Genomic DNA, 22,305 nt, shown 5'->3' with positions numbered 1-22,305 from the left:
GCTGAAACTTTAGGAGAGTTTACATTTTCTTGTTGCCTCCCTAATAATCCTCGCCCCTCAAATGGTGTGCAGAAATGTTAATCCGGTGCATTTAGGGGACGTGGTAACCAGCACAGCACTCCTTGAGGCCTACCCCTGGGTTAGCTCTGAGGCGTCTTCTGTCAAATTTGTCGCCCGAGACAATGCCAGCTTAATTACAATTCAATCAGCACGCTTCAAGGGTTTGCTGCTGACTTCGTGCGAGCCTGAAGGGGTTAGAGGACGATGCCTGTCCCGTTGTGGCAGCTGAGACTGGAAGAACCGATCATCTCCTGGGTGTACTCGGGGCAGGTTGGACTCAGGATGAGTTTTCTCTTGCTGCCACCAAGCAAACCTCCATGGACACCCAGAGCTCACAGCTCCTCCAGGCTCAGGACCCTTAGCTGCACGTAGGAAGGGACGTAGGAAGATTGGTGCAGAGCAAGCGTCGATGGAAGCCTCTGGGCTGTGTATTCACCACTGCAGGAACACTTCAGGAAAGTTTTTACTGTAATGACTTTACTGGGGGTGTTTCTTGTCTCCTTCCCATGTGCCAGGTAGTGCTGCTCCTCTGCACAAAACTTGTCAGAGGTCTAATTTTATTCTGAATAAAGTTAGGATGTCCTGTATTTAACTCTTGCCTACGATCTAGCTTTTCTGTTATATTACAGCTTACAAAAACAAACAACAACAAAAAACCTTGTGCTCTTCTTGCTGCTCTGCTGTGTCTTTGTAGGACTTGTGTACCTTTTCTTCAGTCACCCATAAAACAGCTGTGTGGGACGGGGCCCAGTGCAGCCCCAGTAATCCCCCAGTAAGCTCCCTCGCGTCCCTGCAGCGAGTGCTGGCACAGGAGGGCAGTGAGTCACCAGAAGGGCCCTTGGAAGTGGCCCGTTGTGAGATCTGTGGCAGCCTGCTTTGTGTACATCCAAACAAATCCTGGGCTCTGAGACAAGAAGCAATAAATCCCTGCCCTACCTTCAGGGATCCAGCGAGAGGTTAACCTGCCAAACCACCCACTTGACAGGAAATTACCTCTCTCTTATGCTTTTCCTCCTGCTGCCCAAAAAGGCAGGAGGAAAAATGGATCATGCTGTAATCACGGGAGACTTTTAAGACCAAAACCGAAGGTGAACACAAAACCCCTGCAAAGAAAATGTTTGCCTCTGTAATTGCTTTTCGTTTCCATAATGCTTAGTAGGATAAAACTATCTTCTTTCTCCTTTCTTTTTCAATCACAATTAGACTTTAATGTTGTTAAAGCTTATAAGTGAGTTTGAGCTACTGTCTTCCTGAAGAAAAGATGGAGCTGAAATTGTCAGTGAGACATTGGACAGGGTTTTTTAATGTGTCTGTCATTATATGTTAACCTCTGAACTGGGACACGATGTCTGGTTTATGGCTGACAACAATTTAAAGGTATACATCTTGACATCGTGGATAAAGGAAGAAGGGGGAGTGGGGAAAAAAATGAATTAATGATGTTAGCAAATATTAGTCCCCGTATTTCCATTTTGTTCCGAAAGTGGTTGTCAGGCTTTGAGGCTGCCTGGAGCAGCATTGTCCATGACAGGCAGTCAGGAGGCGAGCGGAGCTTGAATCGAGCCGGTCTTTTATTGACAAACACAGTGCCTGGAGGCAGGGATGAGGATGCTCTGCTGCCCCTTTCAGCACAAGTGTGGCTTTTCTCCTGCAGCAGAGCTCCCCGTGCTGCCCCGCGAAGGCATTGCCAGTCAGGGGGCTTGAAAATGCCTCTCATGAGTACGTTTGCTGCATGCAGAAGCACACCTTTGCCCATGATTTATGCTGGCTTCGGTCAACCAGATCCACCTGCTGAAGTTAACTGTCAAGAGTAAACGTGACTTCGCTGTCAGCCGTAAGGGTACGCAAGCAGCAGAGAATCAATCAGCAATAATTAGGGGTAGACATGGGAAATTCCAGTGCCTCTTAAGGCATTTCTTCATTCCTTTACCACCTCTTCCTGGATCTCTTCTGTGACACTGCTTGTTCTTCAGCATCTGAGTGCAATCCTCCAGGACTTCTTGCCGTGCTGCTTCAAGTTCCCCTATATCCCCAGTTCTTTAAGCAGCACCTTGAGAGCAGTTCCTTCACGCCCATGGGGCACGTTGTAATTTTGCCTTTTCTCCAGCATCTCCTACGTGGTCCTGACTGCAGATAATACAGCTGGCATCTGTCTCGGATTCGGATTGCAAATTCTGGGAGCCTGGGATCGTGTTATTTCTTAGCTCTCATTAGTTACACGTGTAGCTGCAGTGCTTCGTCCTGCGCTGCCAGTGGTGAAAGAAATGGAGCTGGCTTAATTGAGAGCTACATAGTTAATTATTGGGGCCTTTTTTAACGGAGGAGAGGGAATTTGCAGCGTCAGTTTTTAATTTCATTGTGGCTCGCACGGTAACTCACTGCCTGCCATCCGTCTGCGTGTGACGTCTGCTTTATCTTTGCAGCCCGAAGAGCCCTCGTTCAGCGTAGAAATGTCAGGAGATTAAGAAAGGGATCTGCAACAGGGACACTTCAGCCGGTATGAGCAGCAAATAACACCACCGGGGTGGCTCGGAGCGAGCAGCTGCTCCTGTCCCACCTCTTATATTACCAGCCTGGCTTGCCACGTCGCGTTTGGATGCCGTGGCACAGGTACTGGCTGAGCTCACGGCATAGGCAAGGCGTCAAGGGTGGCTGGAAGGCACCCAGTTCCTATCTGCATCGAGGCTGCCTTACCGGCACTCCGGGGAAGAATTGTGGCTCCTGGCCTGGCCAAATTCCCCTGGGGAAGTCCAGGGCGATGATGGATGTTGGACCACGGGGCTGTTTTTAATGGCTTTGCAGAGGGGAGGCACGTGCTGAATCCTGAGAGGCGAGCCGAGCCGTTTGCTGGGCATTTTTCATAAACTTGTTCTCCATATCAAGGGCCGTGATGGAAGAAACTGGGTTCAGCATTCACAAATGGGATATTGAGTTCCCCGCTCCTGGCTGAAAGAGAGGAGATAAAAGCGACTTGGACAAAGCAACCTGTGCACGGATTGAGAGCTAGGGAAGTTTTTGTGTGAGCGTTTTTGGGAAAGCCTTTATCGCTGAGTTTCCCGCTGACCTTAGGTGTACTCGATCAAGAAGATTAATCTTTGGTGGAAATGCATTGGTTGCGCAAAGAGGGGGAACTTAATCCAAGAAACCTTTTCTTACGATTTGTGCCTCGAGAAGGATGAAATGTATTCGCTCGAGTGTTGCCTCTGACTTTGAAAAAAGCAACCACCGAGAAGTGGTAGTGGGAAGAAAGGGAAGAATATAGATTAAAAATTTTCCTGTAGCTTCTGGAACTGGTGTCCCCAGCATCCAAGGAGATCGGCTGGTTGTGAACGTAGCTTCATTTTATAGAAATAGCTCTCCCGTGCAATAGCAGATGATCTGAAATTAATTTTCTTTATAAGTGGTGTGGAAATAATTGGTGGACAGGAAGGTTCTCTGCTGAATAATTTTTTAAGAGGGGCACTGCACTGTGGAGACTCCAAAGCCCTTTCGCTTCAGGAAGGAGGAACTTTGTGTCACCTTTTACTCTAAATTAGAGAAAGCCAACTTGCCATGGATGAGCCTTCAAAGCCAATTTCCCTTCTGTTTTTTCTTTTAGAAAAGCTTGTCTGAGATATCTGCGAACCCAAATATTATGGCTTTGGGCTAGCACGGGAGAGCTGAAAGGTGGAGTTGGTGGGTTTGAGCCAGGCAGAGTGGAAATTCATTATGGGGAAAAAGCAAATTTGTTTAAAGCAACTTAGGGAGCAGGAAGAAAGGCAAATTTAAGTATGTTTTACTTTAAAAAATCAACATCTTTCCGGGTAGATTTATGATGAGGCAGCAACATTTTTGGTGTAGTCAGCAATGTATTGTGTCTACCAAGAGAGGGCTCGAGGTTGGGCCAGCTTTCCTTCGCTTCTCTGCTTTTATTCAGCTTGGGTATGATAATCCCTTGTCACGGAAGGCAAGGGAGCTGTCCTCTGCCAGCAGCATCTTGCACTTAATGGGCTGCTCTTGTAAGGAATTACTGCCATGAATTGCAAACCAGTTTCACCCGCTCACCTAAGGACTGAGATACTGGACTCCCTGGAAAAAATCAGGGCTTCTGGTGTCCTGTTGAGAGGGCTGGGCTCTCAGACAGCCCTGCTGAAAATCTGGCATCAGGTTAGAGGCAGGCAGCCGGAGAGCCCAGACTGCGGGAGGTTTTTGCAGAGGGAGGCCTGAGGCTGCGCATCGATCAATCAGCTCTAATTGTTCGCTTCTATTACGGTGGGGATCATTCAGAATCCTAGAGTTCCTGGGAGTCAATCATTTGGAAATGCTGCCCATTATAGAAATTTAATTTTAAATCTATATTAAATAGATTTACAAAGGCAAGCTTTGCAGTCTAGTAACGTAACATTATGCCGCCGCACAGAGCCTCGGCTTTCGGGTCCTTGGGGGCCGCGGCTGAGAGCGCTGCGGTGTGGAGGCAACAACAGCGGGGCGGCAAGGCCACCACGCACACCTCTGGGTGACCAAGCTGGCCACACTCGGGGAAGCATCGATCCCAGTTTGCCCAGAGATGCATCCAGCTTTTCTGGATGGTGTGGGGTCACGGGATGCGGTCTGCCATGCAGATGAGGCATCCAGGGGCTGGGAGATGGAGGGATGGCAGGTGGATGCTGGACCAATCTTTCTTTTTCTTTCAGACAACAGAGAAGAGGGGAAAAGAAAGCAAAACTGCATTTGGAGGCCCAGTTGTCAGCTCGTTGTATCAAGAAGAAACAATCAGGTGATTATCTCTGCCGCACTTGAGTTAAAAACAGTGTTTTCTGATGTCGTCTTGTACAGCTTTTTTTTTTTTTTTAATATCACACAAGTGTGGTGGCAACTACAACAGGATAATAAATGACAGGAAAGAACTTTTCAGGTCCATAATCATTTAAATCAATAACTCTCTGTATCATTGCCAGGTACTAACCTTTCCCTAGTGCGAGATGTGGGGGAAGGGCAAGGCTTCCCATTTTTCAGTTATATGGCTGAAAAAGCCTAATATTGGCTTTTTTAATAGAAAGCTATTCAGACACCACCTTTCTCAAATATTTATTTCTTTACCAATATATTCATTAAGGATTGTTCAGTGCAGGTTTTAATATTGGACAGTGTTTGCCTTCGGGGAGAGTTTGCACCCTATATCAAATTAATTTTTTTCCAGCTTCTGCAGCTAGCGTAGCAGAAATGCATTCACTGAAGTAGAATGGCTGCTATTTAAAAACTGTCAAGGTGCAAGTAGTAAGTGACATTAGCTACTGAATAAGGACAGCTGTTGGTGGTTTTTTTCCTGTTTCAAACTACTAAACTTCTAATCACGGGAGTAATATTAACTCCAATACATAAATGATTGCCTGGAGAATCTTTGAGAATGTGGCAACATTTTTAGTTAAAATGAACAGTCAGAGAAGACTAAATGTTTGAGCAGTGTTTGCTGTCACGTTGCAGTTACCCATTTATGTGTTTGTGATCCCATTTGTTTTATTGTATGCCTTGCATCATTTCAGTCCCACGAAATTAGAAGATAAACACTGTTTTCTCTACACACCCCCTCCCAGGCTGGCTGGGAATTTTCCCAAAGTGTTAAAACTCTAACGCAGCATTTCTTTGACTTGTCGCAAACTCATAAAAAATAAATCTTGAGCTGGTGGCTTCAAACCTTTTGCAAGGAGCTCGGGTAGATGTCCTGAGTAAGCAAACACGGCGGCAGCAGTGGGCATTGCAGTGTGCTCCACGGCAAGAGGGAACAGTTGGCCAGGAGCAGCCTTTCCAACCTGGCTCTGGGAGCCAACACGTCCTTAACTTGTCCCTGGACCTTGACCAGAGCTGGGCAAGTATGACGTTGGTTTAACAAACTGCTTGAGGAATAGCACTTCTGCTAGCCACAAGCTCCTTTTTCTTCCCTGCTCTGTCAGTAGGGGTCTCGGCTCACGTCCTTGATGGCATAGTTTGACCTTGTAGTTTGGATTCTGTCTGAGCTGTTCCTTCAGGAGTTGAACATATCAGTGCTGCACAGTGTTGAAATGAAACAAAATGTTTATTCCTACAGTTCTTTCAGAGTTGTGGCTATCCCAGGTATTGCCTGTGGCCCTTCTTGATCACGAAATAGAGCCCAATATACAGGAAACCAGGTTTTGTCCTGGTTAGCTTAATTGGTCTCAATCTTCTCTTTGTATTTTTGTTTTCATTCCTATGAGAACATGGCTCATGAAGGACTTGAAGGTGACCGCAGCTCCAAATACTTATTTTCAAACATACCACGTGGAAAGCAGTGCACTGTGTGGGTATCAGTGCCCTAATAGCTGTGGTCTTGTACAGCATAGCTGTAATCCTCACAAACTTCAGCTGTAGATGGATGTATCCACTGACACAGCTGGTAGAGTGAGATTCTGCCAAAAGGGAGTTACAAGAAGTCTCTTCACGCTGCTTGCAGAACAGAAACTCGGGTGGTCCATTAGCAGTGCTTGGCTAGTACGCATCAGCATCCTCACCTATAAGATGGGGAGTGAGTCTCACCCACAGAATTACACTGGTACAAAATCTGAAAGCAAATGAAGCTAAGAAGGATGGCTTTGGACATTTGATTTTGTATCCGAATGTATTTAGAGCACAGAAGTGATTTGGTTTGTTAATACCACCTCGGGGGTGGGGGAAGCAGAAGGAGAAAGAAAACTTAATGCCCTGAGCCAGCAAAAATCTGCGTGTTGGTAATTAGCAGTAAGTAGGTGGTAGTTCATAGCCTAAGATCTGAGAAAAGAAACCTGTTTGTGGACTCGGTTGTCAATGGTGAGCCTTACCGAGCCTTTACAACAAGCCTGCAAAAATTGGAATATAAATCAATCCACTTTAGTCTCTGTTTCCCTGAGCTGTTGATGGGATAAATATTTCCCAGTTACGGGGTCACTTTAAGAAAGCCCAGAACGAGGGAAAATCTTATTTTGTGTATTAAAAACTAAAACTCGAGTCCTCACCAGCCTTGGGTTCTGACAGACTGCTGAAAGCAATGAATCTCTTAGCAGGCAGCACCGAGCCAAGTACAGCCTGCCGTGTGCCCTTTAGGATTCAGCTGATGCAAAGGCAGAGAAAGGCTGTCTAATTCATCTGGAGCCCAGCATCTTCACCACCTCGCCGTGCACCAGCAGATAGACAAGAATAAGAATGCAAGTGCAGAGTTTTAAAGGTTCACCTAAGCAGATCCACGTAATTTATTCTTACCAGAAGCTTTTGAACAGTTTAACAAATGATTACATAGCAGCAGCTCGGAGTAGGTTAATAGGGAGATGAGAGATCTTGTTTTAAATGTAGTGTAAACCACGAATTTACTGTCAGCAGTCATTTACCAAACAAAGCAGCAATGCTACTGCTTTTAAACTGAGTGTCTGAAATTAAATAATGCTTGCATTTATTTTGTGGGATGAAGTGCTTGGCTTTTAGGGTGCGAATCTGTAAATGCTGGACAAGGCGGAGCTGCCATACCCTGCCATAAAGTCAGGTGGATCAGAAATTGGAGGAACCGGGGTGGTACAAGTGCTAATTTTGCCAAATCACTAATTATCTCAAATATTACTACTCTGAGAACAGGACAGCAAAATGGTCAGCCTGGCTCATGTAACTACACTGCGAAGGTTCCAAATAAATTCAGGAGCATCCGTAGAAACAGGTTATACCGATCTAATTAAATCAATTCAGACAGAGATTCAGTTAAATCGGTGCAATTTGTGTGTTCATAGATCAATCCTCAAATCAGGAGAAGGTCTCTTGAGCTAATGAGGCGTAGCAGTTATTTACTTTGGGGTGCTGGGCACTGGTCATCAATTAGGAGTCATTAATAAACCCTGGCAATAAAGAGCTGAAGTACCCCCAGTGACTAATGGGGAGCAGTTGCACAGCGTATTAGCATAGTGCTCTGCCTTTGTGTTCCTCTGTAAATCACTTATCTGGCTTTGGGCATTCCAGAAAAACAAAGCGTGCTGGTGGGGGAACGTGGAGGATCCCTGAAAGGAAGGACTGCGAAATTATCGGGGACTCCAGACCGCTCAGCCCAGCGGGGCTGGGGACGGTGAGGGTTGGTTTGTTTTTTACTGTTGCATCCAGCTTTATGTCTGCTTGTAACACCAGAACAAAAGCAGCAGTAGTTGAGCTCTTCGGTGATCAAATAACTGTAATTAGCGTTTCACAAACCTGGAAAATAAACAGTGAGGTGAGGCTGACTGGCATGTCACCGCTGTAAATCTGAGCCACGGGCTGAGCGAGATGCCAGAAATACCGCAGAATTGGAAATTCAACTTTAAAGTTATTTTTAAATATTTTTTTTTAAAGACCAAAAAAAAAAAGGCAGTTTACAAATGTTTCCAGCACCCGAAAGCATTCACTTGGCAAGGTGTGAACACAAAACCCTGCTGCCAAACGGCTCCATGTGGGAGCCCTCCAGCACTCAGCCCCAGCACCCCAGCATGGAAGCACCGAGGCCGAGCTGAGCTGAGTTTCACACTTTTACCATCCCCAGGGATGAAGGAAGCCCTTTTGCTACTAAAAATTAAAAAACCTGAACGCTTTCCTGCAGTGCTCGGGAGCAAAGAGCACCCCGTGTCAGCCAGGAGGCGCGTTTAGGAGCCGCAGGTGAGTGAGTGCTTGCGTTTTGGCAACTGGGTGGCGAGCACCCCTCTGTCCTCCCCATCCCAGGGCTCGCCCGTCCCCCTGGGTCTGGAAGCCCGGCTGATGCCGTGTAATCTATCAGAATTGTATTAATCCCGCTAACGCAGCCGCCATCTGGCCCCGCTGCCGGCCGGCTCGCGCGAGCCCCCCCGTGATTGATGGGCTCTGGAATTGATTAGTTGTTCTGCGAGACAAATGAACTGTTTTGGCAGAAAATACCAGAGGTCGCTGCGTGTGGTCAGGCACAAAGGCTGTTGAATTTTAAAGAGCCGCTTCCAGCATCCGTTTGTAAAGATGCTGCTTCGCCGCGGCGTGACGGCTTTTGGGAAGAGCCCGGAGCGCGGTCGGGGGGTTTTGTTCCTTTCCTCCGGGAACGCTGGCATTGGGAACGAGAACACGATGGCAGCGTTTGTGTCGGGACGGGGCTGGCATCGCTGGCTGGTGGGGAAAAAAAGAGGGTCGGCACCATGCCTCGCACTGATGCCGGTCCACGAAATCCCTGCGGAAGAGCCCTGCCTGAGCAACCCATCATCGCAATGGAGAGGCGTTTGTCAGGAATAAAACACCTGCAGATGCAGCCAGAAGGCATGCCGGTGCTCTGAGGTTGGCGTTATTTAGAAATGGACCCTCCAGGATGCCTGCCAAGCTGGCCTGGAGTTTAGGGCATCCCCTGAGCAGTCACCCTTGGGCGCTTCACTTTGTCAGGCAGCGGGGCGGCCTTGTTCAGGCCTCGCTCCCGTTGGGAGGCTTCATCCTTCCTTGACAGCTCCCGTGGGGGCTTTTTGTGGCCTCCCCACCACTGGTGACGCTGCTCAGCCTCCCGTGAGGGCTGGGGAGTGGGATGGCACACGTCTTGTGTGTCCCGGCCCCCCTCGGGGGACGGCGCACAAGTGTGCAGGCAAGTGGGCAACGCTTCCCCGGGGACAGCCCGCCGGCTCAAAATAAACTTGAGTTATGGATTTATTCAGCTTGTAAAACCTCAGCTGGCATAAATAATTGAGAAAGCAAAGGTTTGTCTGCGGTGCATACCTCAGGGACCCGCTCCTGCCTCCCCCCCTCCCACCACCCTTTCTTATGAAAATGATCCCAGTTGCACTGATAGATAATAACAACACCAAGCAATTAAAAGCTATGGGTGGCTGGAGAGAGGAGAAAAGGTTCAGTTAATGAGCTTTTCCTCTTCCTGTGCCCAGGAGAGCCTCAGAAGTGACGAGGCGATTAAAGCGAAGAGATAATTATAGATTATGTGAAAATGGGTCCCTTGGGGGGCCCAGGGCCTCGACACAAACAGCCAGCGTTGCGAGTGCCTCTCGGCTCCCCACACGCTGCCTGCTCCGCTCCGGCGAGCTCCCACCAGCTCGGCAGCCCCGTGCCAAACCCACGGCCGATGCCACCTGTTTGTGGCACCGTCCCGGGCGAGGTGCTGGCCCCACAGAGGGTCCCGTGGGGTTCAGTGCTGACCGACCCTACAAAGGAGGAGAGGAGCCCCAGAGCAGCCCATGAGGGGTGGAAGGGAATGGGGCTGGCCTCGGGATGCTCTCTGTTTTGAAAGCGACTCCGTTTACAGCACTAAAGGTAAGGAGGAAGCGAAGCCTGGCAAAGCAACAGCAGATCTCTTCTACGAGCTGTTAAAAAACCATCATTAAAAAAAAACCACAGGGCATCAGGTGGTTTGGTTTCTGGGCCTTGCTGCTGGCTCTCACCAGTTTTATAGGTAGAGTGCAAATACCCGCTAGGTCCCAGTCTGAAAGCAGTGCATCACTTTGCTTTCTTGTAACTGCTCTGCTGGAGGGGTTTTTGGTGCATATTCGTACACACAGACATGAAACAAAAGGAAAAAACTCAGCTGCAAGTATTTTTAAGCAATGTCTTATTTGTCCAGTTCACGTCAAAAAAAAAAAAAAAAAAAAAAGTGTGTGGGGTGGAGGAATCTGGTTTAAATTCCTTTAGTGAGTTTTTTTGTCCATTTACCTTCCTGGTTTTGGCAAGTCCAAATCGGTTTGAATGCCTGAAGCACAGCTTCATGGGACCAGTTTGTTGGCAGGTAAAATGTTTTTGTTAGGGCTGCATGGACGTCCCTCCAATCTGTTTGTGCAAAGGCTCACTTCTTTGATTTGTAGAATGGATTCAGAGTCCGTATGATACATATATATAAATATATATTTAAGTGGGGGGCAGCAGGAGAGTGGTTTAAAGCATGACAAATAAATGCGCTGTAGAAAGATGAAATTTCCTCAACTGTTATCTTCATGTGGGGAAATTGCTATCCTGGAATAATTCCATTGTGGAGCCTGCTCTGAAAGAAAAGTGGCTTTTTGGAAGGAGAAGATACAGAGCATTCACAGGGGCGGTTATTCCAGAACAGCTAAATCATACCCAGATAGCTGTGCCCATTTATTCTCCCTCCAGACAGTACCGGTATCCTCGGGAGAAGACCACAGAAGTTTGTCTGGAGGCGGTGGTAGGATGATTGCTCGGTTTGGCTCCAGCAAGGGCTGCAAGCAGTTGCTTCATTGCTGCTTTTTGCCTTCTCCACTGGTACCTTTGGCTCTGCCGCATCAGATTCGGCAGGGCTGGTGTCATTGCCAGGGACGGAGGGTGCAGCCTGAGCTCGGGGTTGTGATACAAATTCATCCAGGAGTAGCCGAGGATGGTTGTGATGGAAGGAGAGACTGGATTATGCTTTGATGGTGCAGTGGAGAGAGTCATCTGTCATAAATGGTGCGCTTACAAAGGGGGAAGAGCTGTTTGAGCCACATTGTTCCATCTTGTCTGAATGGCAGCCTCACCAAAAGGCTGCTTTCAGCAGCCGAGGGCACGTTTGAGAGGCTGGACTAACGAGGTAGGACCGGAGGGACCTCCCGGCACGTCACATCAGCCCTTGTTAGTAGGGGCAGGCGTGCCTCGTAACCTCCATCACGAATCTGTCAGACCCCATCTTGAGCAGCATGAGCCTTTGCCTTTCCTAGTCCCACCGTGAGATTCCTTTTTCCCCAGGACTCAAAGCAATCTCAAAGACTCAAAGCAATGGTGCAGGGTACAGCCAGGGCCTCTGCCGAAGGAGCTCTTCAGAGACCAGTTAAGAAACTGGAAGCCGTCTATAACGATTCTGTGAGACCTCGTCCAGCCCCCAGCTCCTTGCTGGAAGGGCACAGCTCAGGAGGACTGCTGTGTGCAAAGCAGGGGTGATGTGCAGGGCTCCTGGAGGAGAAAGGTGGGAGAGATTGGGGCAAGCGGCTTCCTAAGGGGAAGTACTGGGATTTCTACTGCTGGAGCTGAAGATGAGCACTGTTTTGTTTTGTTTTGTTTTGTTTTGTTTTGTTTTGTTTTGTTTTATTTTATTTTATTTTATTTTATTTTATTTTATTTTATTTCCAAACTTTTACTGGCACTGAGGAAAAATGCTTAAGGTGTTTTTAAGGTGAACAGAGTGTCACTCTGGCTGCCTTGCAGTACAAGACAGAAAGTCAGAGTTCCCCCACGGAGCCCTGCCTGTCCTGATGTGAGGGGGGACGTGGCCTGGTTGGCAGCAGCGTTTTTTTTTTATTTTTGCTGGGGTTGCAAATGGAAGAGCATCGCTTTTTCTTTGTTAGCAATTACTCAGTAATGCAATAAAGTCCTGATTTTACTTCTGCTCTGACTCACATCAGCCTGCAATGTTCGTGAGCAGATAAACGTGAGGAGTGCCGTTACCTTTTAGCACCAGGAGAGCTGTTTCCCTCGAGCTGCCCCGGTGCACTGCAGGCATTTTCTCTGCTGCCTGCCAGGCTCAGAGCACAGCGACCTCCCTGCTGGCTCTGGGCTACCCCAGCAAGCTCCCCTTTTGCAAGGCTTTTCCTCTGAGGCTGTGGTTATTTTCATTTATTGACCATCCTGCAAATGACCCCGCTGCGATCCTTTTTGCAGTGGTGGTGTTAAGACAGAGCTTGGCCGTGCCGTGTCCGAGAGCAGCAGGCTGCATGCGAGGGGCCAGCACCCGCTCCCCGACACCTGCTGCTGGCAGCAAGAGCAACAAGTTGGGATGTCACAGGCGTCAGTGTGGCCTCAGATTTACTAAAACTTCTCTTACCAGCTAAGCAAGCAATTTCCCATGAAGTTAAGACCTCATACGGATTCTTGAAACATGCAGGAGCTTTGTGTGAGTCGCTGGAGCTACAGCGCTCCATGGCAATTAAAAAAGCAAGCACAGGAACCTTTTTACCCTGTACAAATCTGTACTGATCTGCACTTGCTTATCTAATAGGGCACACAGGTTGGATCAACCCGTCTCAAAAAGGATGTAGCAGAAGGAGGGAGACTGAAGAAGAAGATGAAAGGGGCTATCAGAGGCAGCGTGGAGTCTCTGTCCAAAGAGACAACAGGATGGGTTGGTAGGAGAGAAGGTGCCTACAACATGGTCTGACCCAAAGCAGCTGTTGTTACAGGCTTGTTTGTGTAGCAAGGAGAATAAAGGTTTAGTCTTTTATCTTCTGTGGGATTGCAGAGCTTTATACCAGGGCTGAATGTGGTTTGTGTTGACAGACTTTATAGACTTGTGCCAGCTCACGGGAGCAAGTCTTCTGCCCTGGCACGGCATTGTTTAAAAGAACCTTTGTTTTCTAGGAAGCAGGATTTCCAGGTCTCTTACCTGGAAAAAAACATTGTTCTGAATGCCCCGTACCAGGAGTCTGTTCCACTCCAGTGATGCTGTTGAAATGTCCATGGCAAAGTTAGGGTGTATGATGTGCACGTGGCTTTGTGCTGTGCAGTAACACGGTGCTTCTCTTGCTTTTGTTTCCTGAATAGGGAAGAGGACAAGAACATTTTTGACTACTGCAAAGAAAACAACATTGACTATGTAACCAAAGCCATTCAATCGAAAAAAGTGGATGTGAATGTTGCAGATGAAGAGGTATGGATAAAAAAGATTTAAAAAAATAATCTTGGAGCTGTTTTGAAAATGGCAGCTTTCCACTGGCTTTCTGGTAGTGGATGCCCTGTGATGCTGTTGCATATCAGAAACTTCCTATGTTATTTCCAGCAACACCAGCAGCAACTTGCAGAGTAAGACCCCTTACAAGCCCCACTTTCTAGAGGCATCGTCCAGTCTTTATTTTTTTTCTTATCAGAATCAAAACACCATAAAACACCATTTCCCCACAGGGAGCTAATGCAGCCATTGCCAGAAACCTCAAGGAGAGGACGAGTGTCTAAAATGTGAATTATGTCGATCCTTTTTTTTTGGTGAAAGTTAACACCTGAAGCAGACAGCTCAGCCCTCAGGAAGTGCAGCAGAACCAGCTTCACTGCGCTGGGTTCAGTGCTTGCATACTGCCACCTAGCCCTGCTCTCGGTCAATAGGATGTGCAGCTACTTTTGCCCGCTGCTCTCCAGCACATTGTGTCTCGGTGAACAGATGAAGTGCTTACACATTCATAGACTGAGACGCCACAAATTCAGTTGGGTTCTCCTGTAGCTCTAAGCAGATTTCTGCCCTCTGAGCCATGACAGCCCCGGCTGGGGCTCTGAATGCTGATGGCAGGGCCTTTTATTATTAATCAGGAATTCGTGTGAATTAATTTTCAGAGGAGAGGGAGGGTGCTCGCCATCAGGCTTGGAATTTCACATCGTAAATTCAATGAGCTGAAGCTGTCGTGTGCCACACGGTCGCTGCAACAGCACGTATACTGAGCTCCTGCTGACCACAGGCTACAGCACTGAGCACCCAGGGCAGAAGCTCAGAACATGGCTGGAGTCCTTTAAGTGATAAAAGCTCACTTTGGAGATCACGCACTTGGAATAAGTACATAATAGCATCACGTTTCATTTCCATTGCTGAGATGCTCATTCCTAGTTAGGCAGGTTCAGAAGCTGTTACCTTCCTTTGCATTCAAACAGCAAACGTGCTTGTTTTCAGGCAAAGAAATTGTTTTGCTTTTTTTGAAATTGTGAAAGATGGCTGAAGTATTTCTGTGCTCTCAGTGTAAACATTCAGAGCCAGATCTGAACACTGCCAGGTGACATCCTCATTGAGAGTTACCGAGTCCGATGTATGAGGGGGCCTGTTTCAGGAACTCACAGCCCGTGACTCTTGCAGAGCAGGGAGCTGCTTCAGCAAACCTGTGACACCTCTGCACCCTGTGAAAGGTTGATGGGATGGTTCTCACTGGTGCAAAATCTCCCCACAGGTGAAATTCTCACAGCATCGTTTATTTTTGCTTACCCCAGCAAATGCTTGACACAGGGAAGTAGGAGGTAGGAGCCTTTTTTTTTTTCCTTTTTCTTTTTCTTTTTTGGCAAGTGCTGGCTTCCTGAGGCTCGTTTCTAACTGGTAAAATAAATAAATAAGTTAGGGTACCAAAAAGGAAGATCTGAAAGAAATACTTCAGTTGTTTTAGGGAGCTGAAACCATTACCAGTGTTGTTTGGTATCCAAATGTATTTTTCGAAATCTGGAGTGCAGCTGATTTTCCAATATCGTGCAGGTTGATTGAAGTTTTAGAACCCATTTTAGGATGGAGATAACCCAGAGCGAGCCTTTAGTAGAGTGAAGTGTATGCAAGCATAATCTTGTCATTTTCATTAACTGTTTTAGTGTTACTGCATAAATATATCCTGCCGTACCCAGAAGATGCTTCCCCTAGCCCTCAGAACATAACTCACGCTGTCAGGCTTTTGATTTAAGCACGTATAAATTTAAAATGGCAGCAGGGATACGTACGAAGAGTTAACTTGTGGAGCAAAACCTTCCAAAGCATTAACCACTCTCCTGCTAACTGCACAGCCTTTCCTCGTGGGTAACGACTCGGCTGAGGTTGCAAGGTGCTTAGGTTTTATCTCCAAGTGATGCATTCGTCCTGTATCTAATCGCATCCTCTCTAATTTGGTGTGAGCCTGAAAGAAGTTAGCAAAAGGAGAAAATGAGAAGGAAAATGTGAAATGGGGACAAGCCTGCTTAGAAGCAAAAGGATTTCAGAAGGGGCAAGAGAAGTCTTGGAGGCTTTAGACAGAGATGGGCTTGGCAACTTTGGATGCATAAGCTGTCTACTTCCCTAGATTAAAAAAAAAATGAATAAAAACCTTCATGTAGAGCACTGAAGCCTGCATACCTGCGAACAGTTTGGATATAATAAGCTTCAGTTTAGAATTAGACAAAGAATCTAATGACAGTAATCATGTACAAGCCTCCATTTACTCTATCTAAATTGCCCAGGGTTCAGCAGGATAGCTTGCACTCACTTAGGAGAAGTCGCACAGACTAAAACAACCAGTTCCTCATGCGTGTGTCAGCAGGATTAATGGAAGAAGAAATGGACTGTGGCTGTGGGGTTACCACAGGGCTTCGGGCACCTTCCGGGAGCGTGGATTGTTTGCTGCCTTTATGGGAAAAATATTTCTTGGACTACTAACTAACCAGAAGTTGTCCAGAAGCATAGATGAGCTGCTTTTGTAATTTGTGCCAAGGGCCGTGGAGGCTGTGGAGAGAGGGTTTTTTTTTTTTGTAATTGTTGGAGAAATCCCAATAAACAAACATGTTACCTGTGTGCAGCATTTAAGCCCTTGCCAGAGCTTAATGATAAAAGGCGTCTGGATGGTGCTCGTTTGGGCCCCGGTTCCCATGCTGTTGAGACAGCGAGTGCCAAGCTGCTGCCAGCTTGCCAAGGCGAGGGCAGGTGGAAATGGGTTCAAAGCAGCATCGCCTTTCTGGGCTGCTAAGGAAGAATTTCCCTGAACATTTCCCAGCTCTGGAAGTGACTGACTTCCAAATCAAAGCTGAATTTCACCTGGATTTTTGCAACCGCTGCCTTCCCGTTCACCACCTCCCCGGTGTCAGGAAGGGGACGCAGCCTTTACGTGTCTCTCTCCGTAATTACCAGAAATAAAATACTTGCTCCAGGTTGGATCAGCTGCCAGTGGTGTACGACCATTACAGCTGCAAACGTGGTACCTAGAAGGACACCCTGATATCGTGGTGTATCCGCTGGGCTTGGCTTTGTTCTCCTCTTTCTCTGCACAGGCTAATTGATGTGAAAATCATTCCCATCCGCTCGTCTGCCGAGGCTCGGTGTATCCGAGACAAATCCCTGTCCTGTGCTTTGTTTGTGAACACCCTGTGACTTGGAGCTGAGCAAAATTGATATGCTGCTGGCTGGAGAAACTGCTGCGGGAGCTGGCCAAGCTGGCAGTGGCTGTCCAGGCAAAGCACAGAAGATTTAAGAGGCAGGGTTAGTGCACTGGGGCTATTTTTATGCTTTTATTTTATTTTATTTTATTAAATATTTCAGAGGCAGGGGAAAATGCATCCTTCCATGTAACTTCTGCAACAATTGGTGTGTGTTTGAGCTGCAGGGAGCGAGCACCTCGATGTTTGACTGCGTTTGGGCAAGACCTCGCCCCTGCAGTGCTTTCCCCTGCAAAATTATTGCTGTCAGTCTGAGTTTTTTTACTACCTAATGAAATAGTCGTATGGGAAGTGCTTTGGAAAAGCTCGGTCTGTGGCTCTCCGCGTTTCTGCCCTGTTGTTTAACCACGCAGACACATGTTGATAGCAAGCAACAGCTGGGCAAGGCTAAAGGATTTTGCGCTGTGGGTAGCTGATAGCCGTGCTGCACAGCGAGCTGAGATCCTACATCCAGCTGAAGCCTGGCTCATCTCCGAGGCTTTTTTCTTGTTAGGAGGACATGGGAAACAAGTCAGCTTTGTAGCTGTACAACTGTCTTAACTACCTGTAGCTAGAACTGAGCATTTTAACTTGTCTCATTCTATGCAAACAGCAGTGAGTATCTTCTGGTTTTAAACATAAGTTTCTTGGCAGCAATTTTTGTTCTATCGTAAGGAAGTGGAGACTCTTCTGCAGGTATTTTTACTTCCATATCAAACAGTGTGCTCGTGCAGAGGAGGTCTCCGAAATCCCCAGCACCCAGTGTTTAGGAGATAACACGCTGCAAGGGTGCAGCCACTGCTGGGCTGGAACGTGTCAGCTGCTTAATAGCGCACGATTACAATGCAGAGCCATTTAAGGCACTAATTGGAAAATATTGTACCCATTTAGAATTGCAGAGAAAATATATAGGTAAGCAGAGTGTAATTATCCAAAGTGGAATTGGCCCAAGACTTGAAATCCATACTCCTGCAAATAGCACAAGGAGATTTTTAATGACTGTGGGTGATCGGGCCTCGGTTTCTTGTCGTGTTCACAAGGCAACGTTTGCAGCAGAACCAGATGTCCGGCGTGGTAGGAAGGGACCAGTTGCACCCTGCTGCAGCATCGCTGAGTTCACAGAATCGGCAGCCCAATTCCTCCTGCGCTGCTGGTCTTCCTTCATCAGTCTCAGCCAAATTCGGCACCAATAAAATGAAATAAGATTCTGTTTGGCTGGAGCCAAATGCAAAACAACAGATTAGAGCCACAAAACTATAACCTGAGTTTCATGAAAAGGATAGAAATGGCTTTATTTTGCCCCACAACTGCACAAAAATTGCAATTGTGTAATTTTGATATTGTTCCTGTATGCACGTATAAAGAAAGTGGAGCAACCAGTTGGAAGTACTGAGTGTTAGTGTGCATATTGCAGGTAGTGCTTCTTGCTTCTGAAATAAACGTCTGGCATAAAGAAGTTGCTGTTATTTGCCCAACTGAAATCCTTATTTTTAAGTAATTACCAGCCCGGGTAGGACTTAGGGATGCTAAAGATAAATGGAAGATCTTTCCATGTTTACTTTTTTTATTTTAATTTACTCTTTTCCCCTCTTAGGCTTTGATTGTGGTGTTGAGTACAAGAGCATCCGTCAGTAAATGGCCCCATGGATGTCACCAGTGCTTCCGCGGAAAGTCATTGTCAGAGAATTCATTCTGATTCAGGGTTAATTAGTGTAACATTAAAATTATGCGTTACAAAAAATTAATTACTTGCTGGGTCAAAAAGTGTGTTAAAAAGCTTAATGCCTCATGCCTGAGTTCACGTTTCCTCCCTCAAAATAATGGTCTGCCTCCGCTGCTCCCGGAGAATGCCCGGCAGGAGGAGGGCGAGCTCCAGCCCCAGGTGTCTCCTGCCCCACCTGCAGATTTTGGCACTCGGCTTGGGAAGCTTGGCTCGTGCTTCCCGTTAGCAGATGAATGAGCTGCTCACCTTGCTCACCGCCGCTGTGTCGAGAGATTTATGGCCAGGCGGTGGCTGATCTAACTGCTTTCGCCTCCGAAGGTCTGGGGCTGGTTTGTGTAGGATTGGGAAAAACAGGGGTCAAGTTTTTCCCAATGAAACATGGGTTTCAAGTCCAGATCAGGAGCACCAGTGTGTTACGTACCTTTTATTTTGTTTGTGTTTGTTCCTGGTACTCAGTACTTCATAGCATGACTCGTTTTTTTTGGTCTGTTTTTGGCTAGCTCTGATAATTTTCTCTTGGATGTTGCAGGGCAGGGCTCTGCTCCACTGGGCATGCGACAGAGGACACAAGGAGCTCGTTTCAGTACTGTTACAGCACGCTGCCGACGTTAACAGCCAGGTAAGGAACGAAAGGCTGAACCTGAGCAATGTTACGTAGCCTCCTGACCAAACATTTCACACTCTGAATTCTTCCAAGACTCCACAGCAAGTTCTTTCACACCATTAATCACAGAGAAGAGCATCCAAAAGCGTCAGAGGTAAACTGGCAGCAATTTTGGCATCCCTTAATATGCCAGGCTGGGAACTGCACTGCTTCAGCAACAGCTTAGCAAGGGCTTGGTGCCTTCTGGCCAGCCAGCTCGAAGCTGCTCCTAGTTTTGTCAGCTTGCTGTAACGAAGAGCTGACCTGTCTAAGTGGGATTGTATTCGGAAATAATTGTTCAACATATCTCTGTCAAATTGTGATTGACTGCTCTTTACCAGCCTGGCTTTTGTAGCCTTTGTTCTCCTGCCCGTGCACCTCTTGACAAATTTGCTAGCTCTTACCAACAGTGGCTTAAACAGCCTTGCGATAGGCACCTCGGGAACTTGTACAGCCGTAACCACACTTGCAACCTGCAGGCTTCTCAGCAGACCTGTAATGTTCATAGGTTAAAAGCAGCTGTGTTAGTACTTACACACAAAATCTCTGTTTAAAAAAAAAAAGTCTTTCTGGCCCTTGTCTGAGCAGAATTGCAGATGGGATGCATATTAGGAAGCATGGCTCCAGAGGAGCCAACAACCCAACAGCCCAGGAGTGGGTTCGGTTTGGAGTGCTGTACCATGGCAGCAGTCTGAAAATTCACTTTTTTGATGTTTATCTCATTTCTTGGGGGTAAGGGCTGACTCTTAAAAGAAAAGGCTGAATGAAGAATCATCTTATTTTTCCCTGAGCATTAATTTTCTGTTAAATTCTCTTTTTTTTTTGATGTATTGCACATTTTCCAACCAGATTATTTTTGGCCAGTAACAAAAGGTTAATAATAGCCATAAAAAGAAAATCAATCTTTGATTTTTTTTCCACCAAGGTAATAAAGGAGAATTTTTATAAAGGTTCTGGTTTTGCACGTAGGTGTGTTCCCCGAGAAGGCAGACACATTTTTATTCTCAACCATTTATGAATTGCAATAACATCTCAAGTCTTTGTGAACCAATGTTTATTTCTTTTTCATTTTGACCTTTCCCCTGTGAGAATTCATATCCAGAGAAGGAGCAGAAAGAACTCTGTGAGGAGCAACCTAAAGAAAAAAGGGAGAGGGAAAAACTCTGGCTTCCTAACAGGCCATAAACGCTGCAGTGTCTGCTCTTACCCGTTACCAAAAGCTCTATCAGTTAATGTCAGGGCTATAAAGAAGGGTGTAAGGGAATCTCTGGTGCCTTGAATCAGTGGCTCAATTATTTCAGCCCGACGTGCTTTCAGCAGAGCTTCTCTTCGCAGGCTGCCCCAGCCCGGTGTGCCAACAGCCTCTGCAATTGCCACCTGCTCGAGTTTTTGGGTGCTTTCCCATCTCAGCACCTAAATGCAGGCAGTGTAGGAGAGAGAATAAATTTGGGGATTGTGAGGGTGAGATAGTGAAGGAGAGTGATCTTACAGACTGATGTTTATTTTTTAAATTACCTGTGTTTTAGCATGCTTCTAAAAATCAGTCCAGCAGCCTGACAGATTTACACCCTTCCATTACCACCTCAGTACCACTCATTCTTGTGGCATGTTCAAAACAGCTTCGGGTCTTGGAATCACCACATGCTGTGCTTCTGGACTGCCATGATCCTGCACCGTGTTTTTTGGTTTAAATGGTGGTGCTGCAGTTTCAAAGGGGCATTTGTGTGAGTGAATTATCTAAATTTTCAGAGCCAGGGGCCATTTCGAAGTGGGTGGTGGTTGGGTGTTTTGGGGCTCTGCTGGAAGTACCCAGAGCTTGGAGATCAGTCTGAAAACAGCCTCCTGCAAGCTCTGCTTGCTTGAAGTGTGTGCTTTTAACTGAGCAATGACGTGGAAGGAAGGGGAGCGTATCTGTAACCCAGCAGTTACAAAGCAGCTCGGGCAACATGACTGTAATATCAATTTCTAGCTTTAAAATATATCAAGACATGAATAAGTTTTCCTTGCAGAAGGTCAAGCAACAAAGGGAAACCTTTTTTCCCCCGTTGAAGCTTCAGTTGTGACAGTTTTTCCTTGCAATGCGTGCTGTGGAAAAGTGCTCCTGGGGCAGGGTTGGATGCCTCTGACTCTGGTCTCCTCCTGCTGCTCTGGCACAAAAGCCCCGTGTAAGTGGTTGTCCTGTGCAGGGAGCATCGCAGCTTTCAAGTCTACAAAATATGAGTGCTGTTTTAAGAAAGATGAAGGGCATCGTGCTCTAATAATTGGCCAGTGGAAGGGAAAATGATGAATTCTGTCTCATATCTACAACATCAAAACAGGAGACTTGAGACTCATCCTGGTCTTGCTGTGGAGGCACTTCTTTTGCATTTGTGTGTAATTTTGTTTTCTGGAATAATCCATGCATTCAGGGTATGCCTTTGGGTAAGCGTGGGTATCTGTCCTGGAGTGGTTACTCTGCTTACTCTGAGAAAACTCTTCAACCCGACCTGGCCACGTGGATGAGTCTTAAACGCTGTTAGCTGCTGGTGGATCCATGTCACTCGGTGTACAGGGTAATTAAGGACTACGTCTAAAACAATACTTGGGTTGCTGCTGAGTTAAAATTGTGCCCAAATATTCCTCTGTTTTATGACTTAAACCACATTATTGTGCAGTTCTATTAATCAGCTTATCGATGTTATGGAAATCATTTGTACATGTAAAACTGCAGTCCAATTATAGTACTTCAGGGTTGGAAAAAGTTATAACAGCAGTTTTTGTTTTATTTGCTGACCCTTCACGTCCTCAGTAAAGGCACATCACTGTACAGAGACTTCGGAGCTGCTGTCAGTAAGCTTTCCATGGGTCACCCACGGACCCTCAAGGGTTTGGGGAGGAAACTTGAGAACCAAAGCTGGAATCTGCCAGGTTAGGAAGTTTGTTGCTGGTATGTGTGGATTTTGTTTTACTATTCGTGAACACTTGTCATTTCAGTGAAAGGCATCGTGTGCCTGTGGCTGCCTGCAGTGAGAGTTGGTTGCTCCTTGGTGCCAATGCTGATGTTGCATCTGCATCTTGTACTAACTCCCAA

The 22,305-nt window shown here is 46.7% G+C and overlaps 1 protein-coding gene across 1 annotated transcript in view; it reads left to right on the top strand.

Annotated features, from left to right (window-relative positions):
* Positions 1-22,305, top strand: part of ACBD6 (acyl-CoA binding domain containing 6) — a 73,771-nt gene that overhangs the window by 18,565 nt on the left and 32,901 nt on the right. The window contains exons 4-6 of the mRNA XM_032192776.1: positions 4,734-4,816; positions 13,516-13,621; positions 19,122-19,211. Of these exons, the coding sequence (XP_032048667.1) occupies positions 4,734-4,816; positions 13,516-13,621; positions 19,122-19,211 (279 nt within the window). The remainder of the gene's footprint in view (positions 1-4,733; positions 4,817-13,515; positions 13,622-19,121; positions 19,212-22,305) is intronic.

This window comes from Aythya fuligula, chromosome 8, assembly GCF_009819795.1.
Source record: "Aythya fuligula isolate bAytFul2 chromosome 8, bAytFul2.pri, whole genome shotgun sequence".
Taxonomy (NCBI): Eukaryota; Metazoa; Chordata; class Aves; order Anseriformes; family Anatidae; genus Aythya; species Aythya fuligula.
The sequence above is the reverse complement of the archived record's forward strand: the minus strand, read 5'-3'. Positions and strand labels throughout refer to the sequence as shown.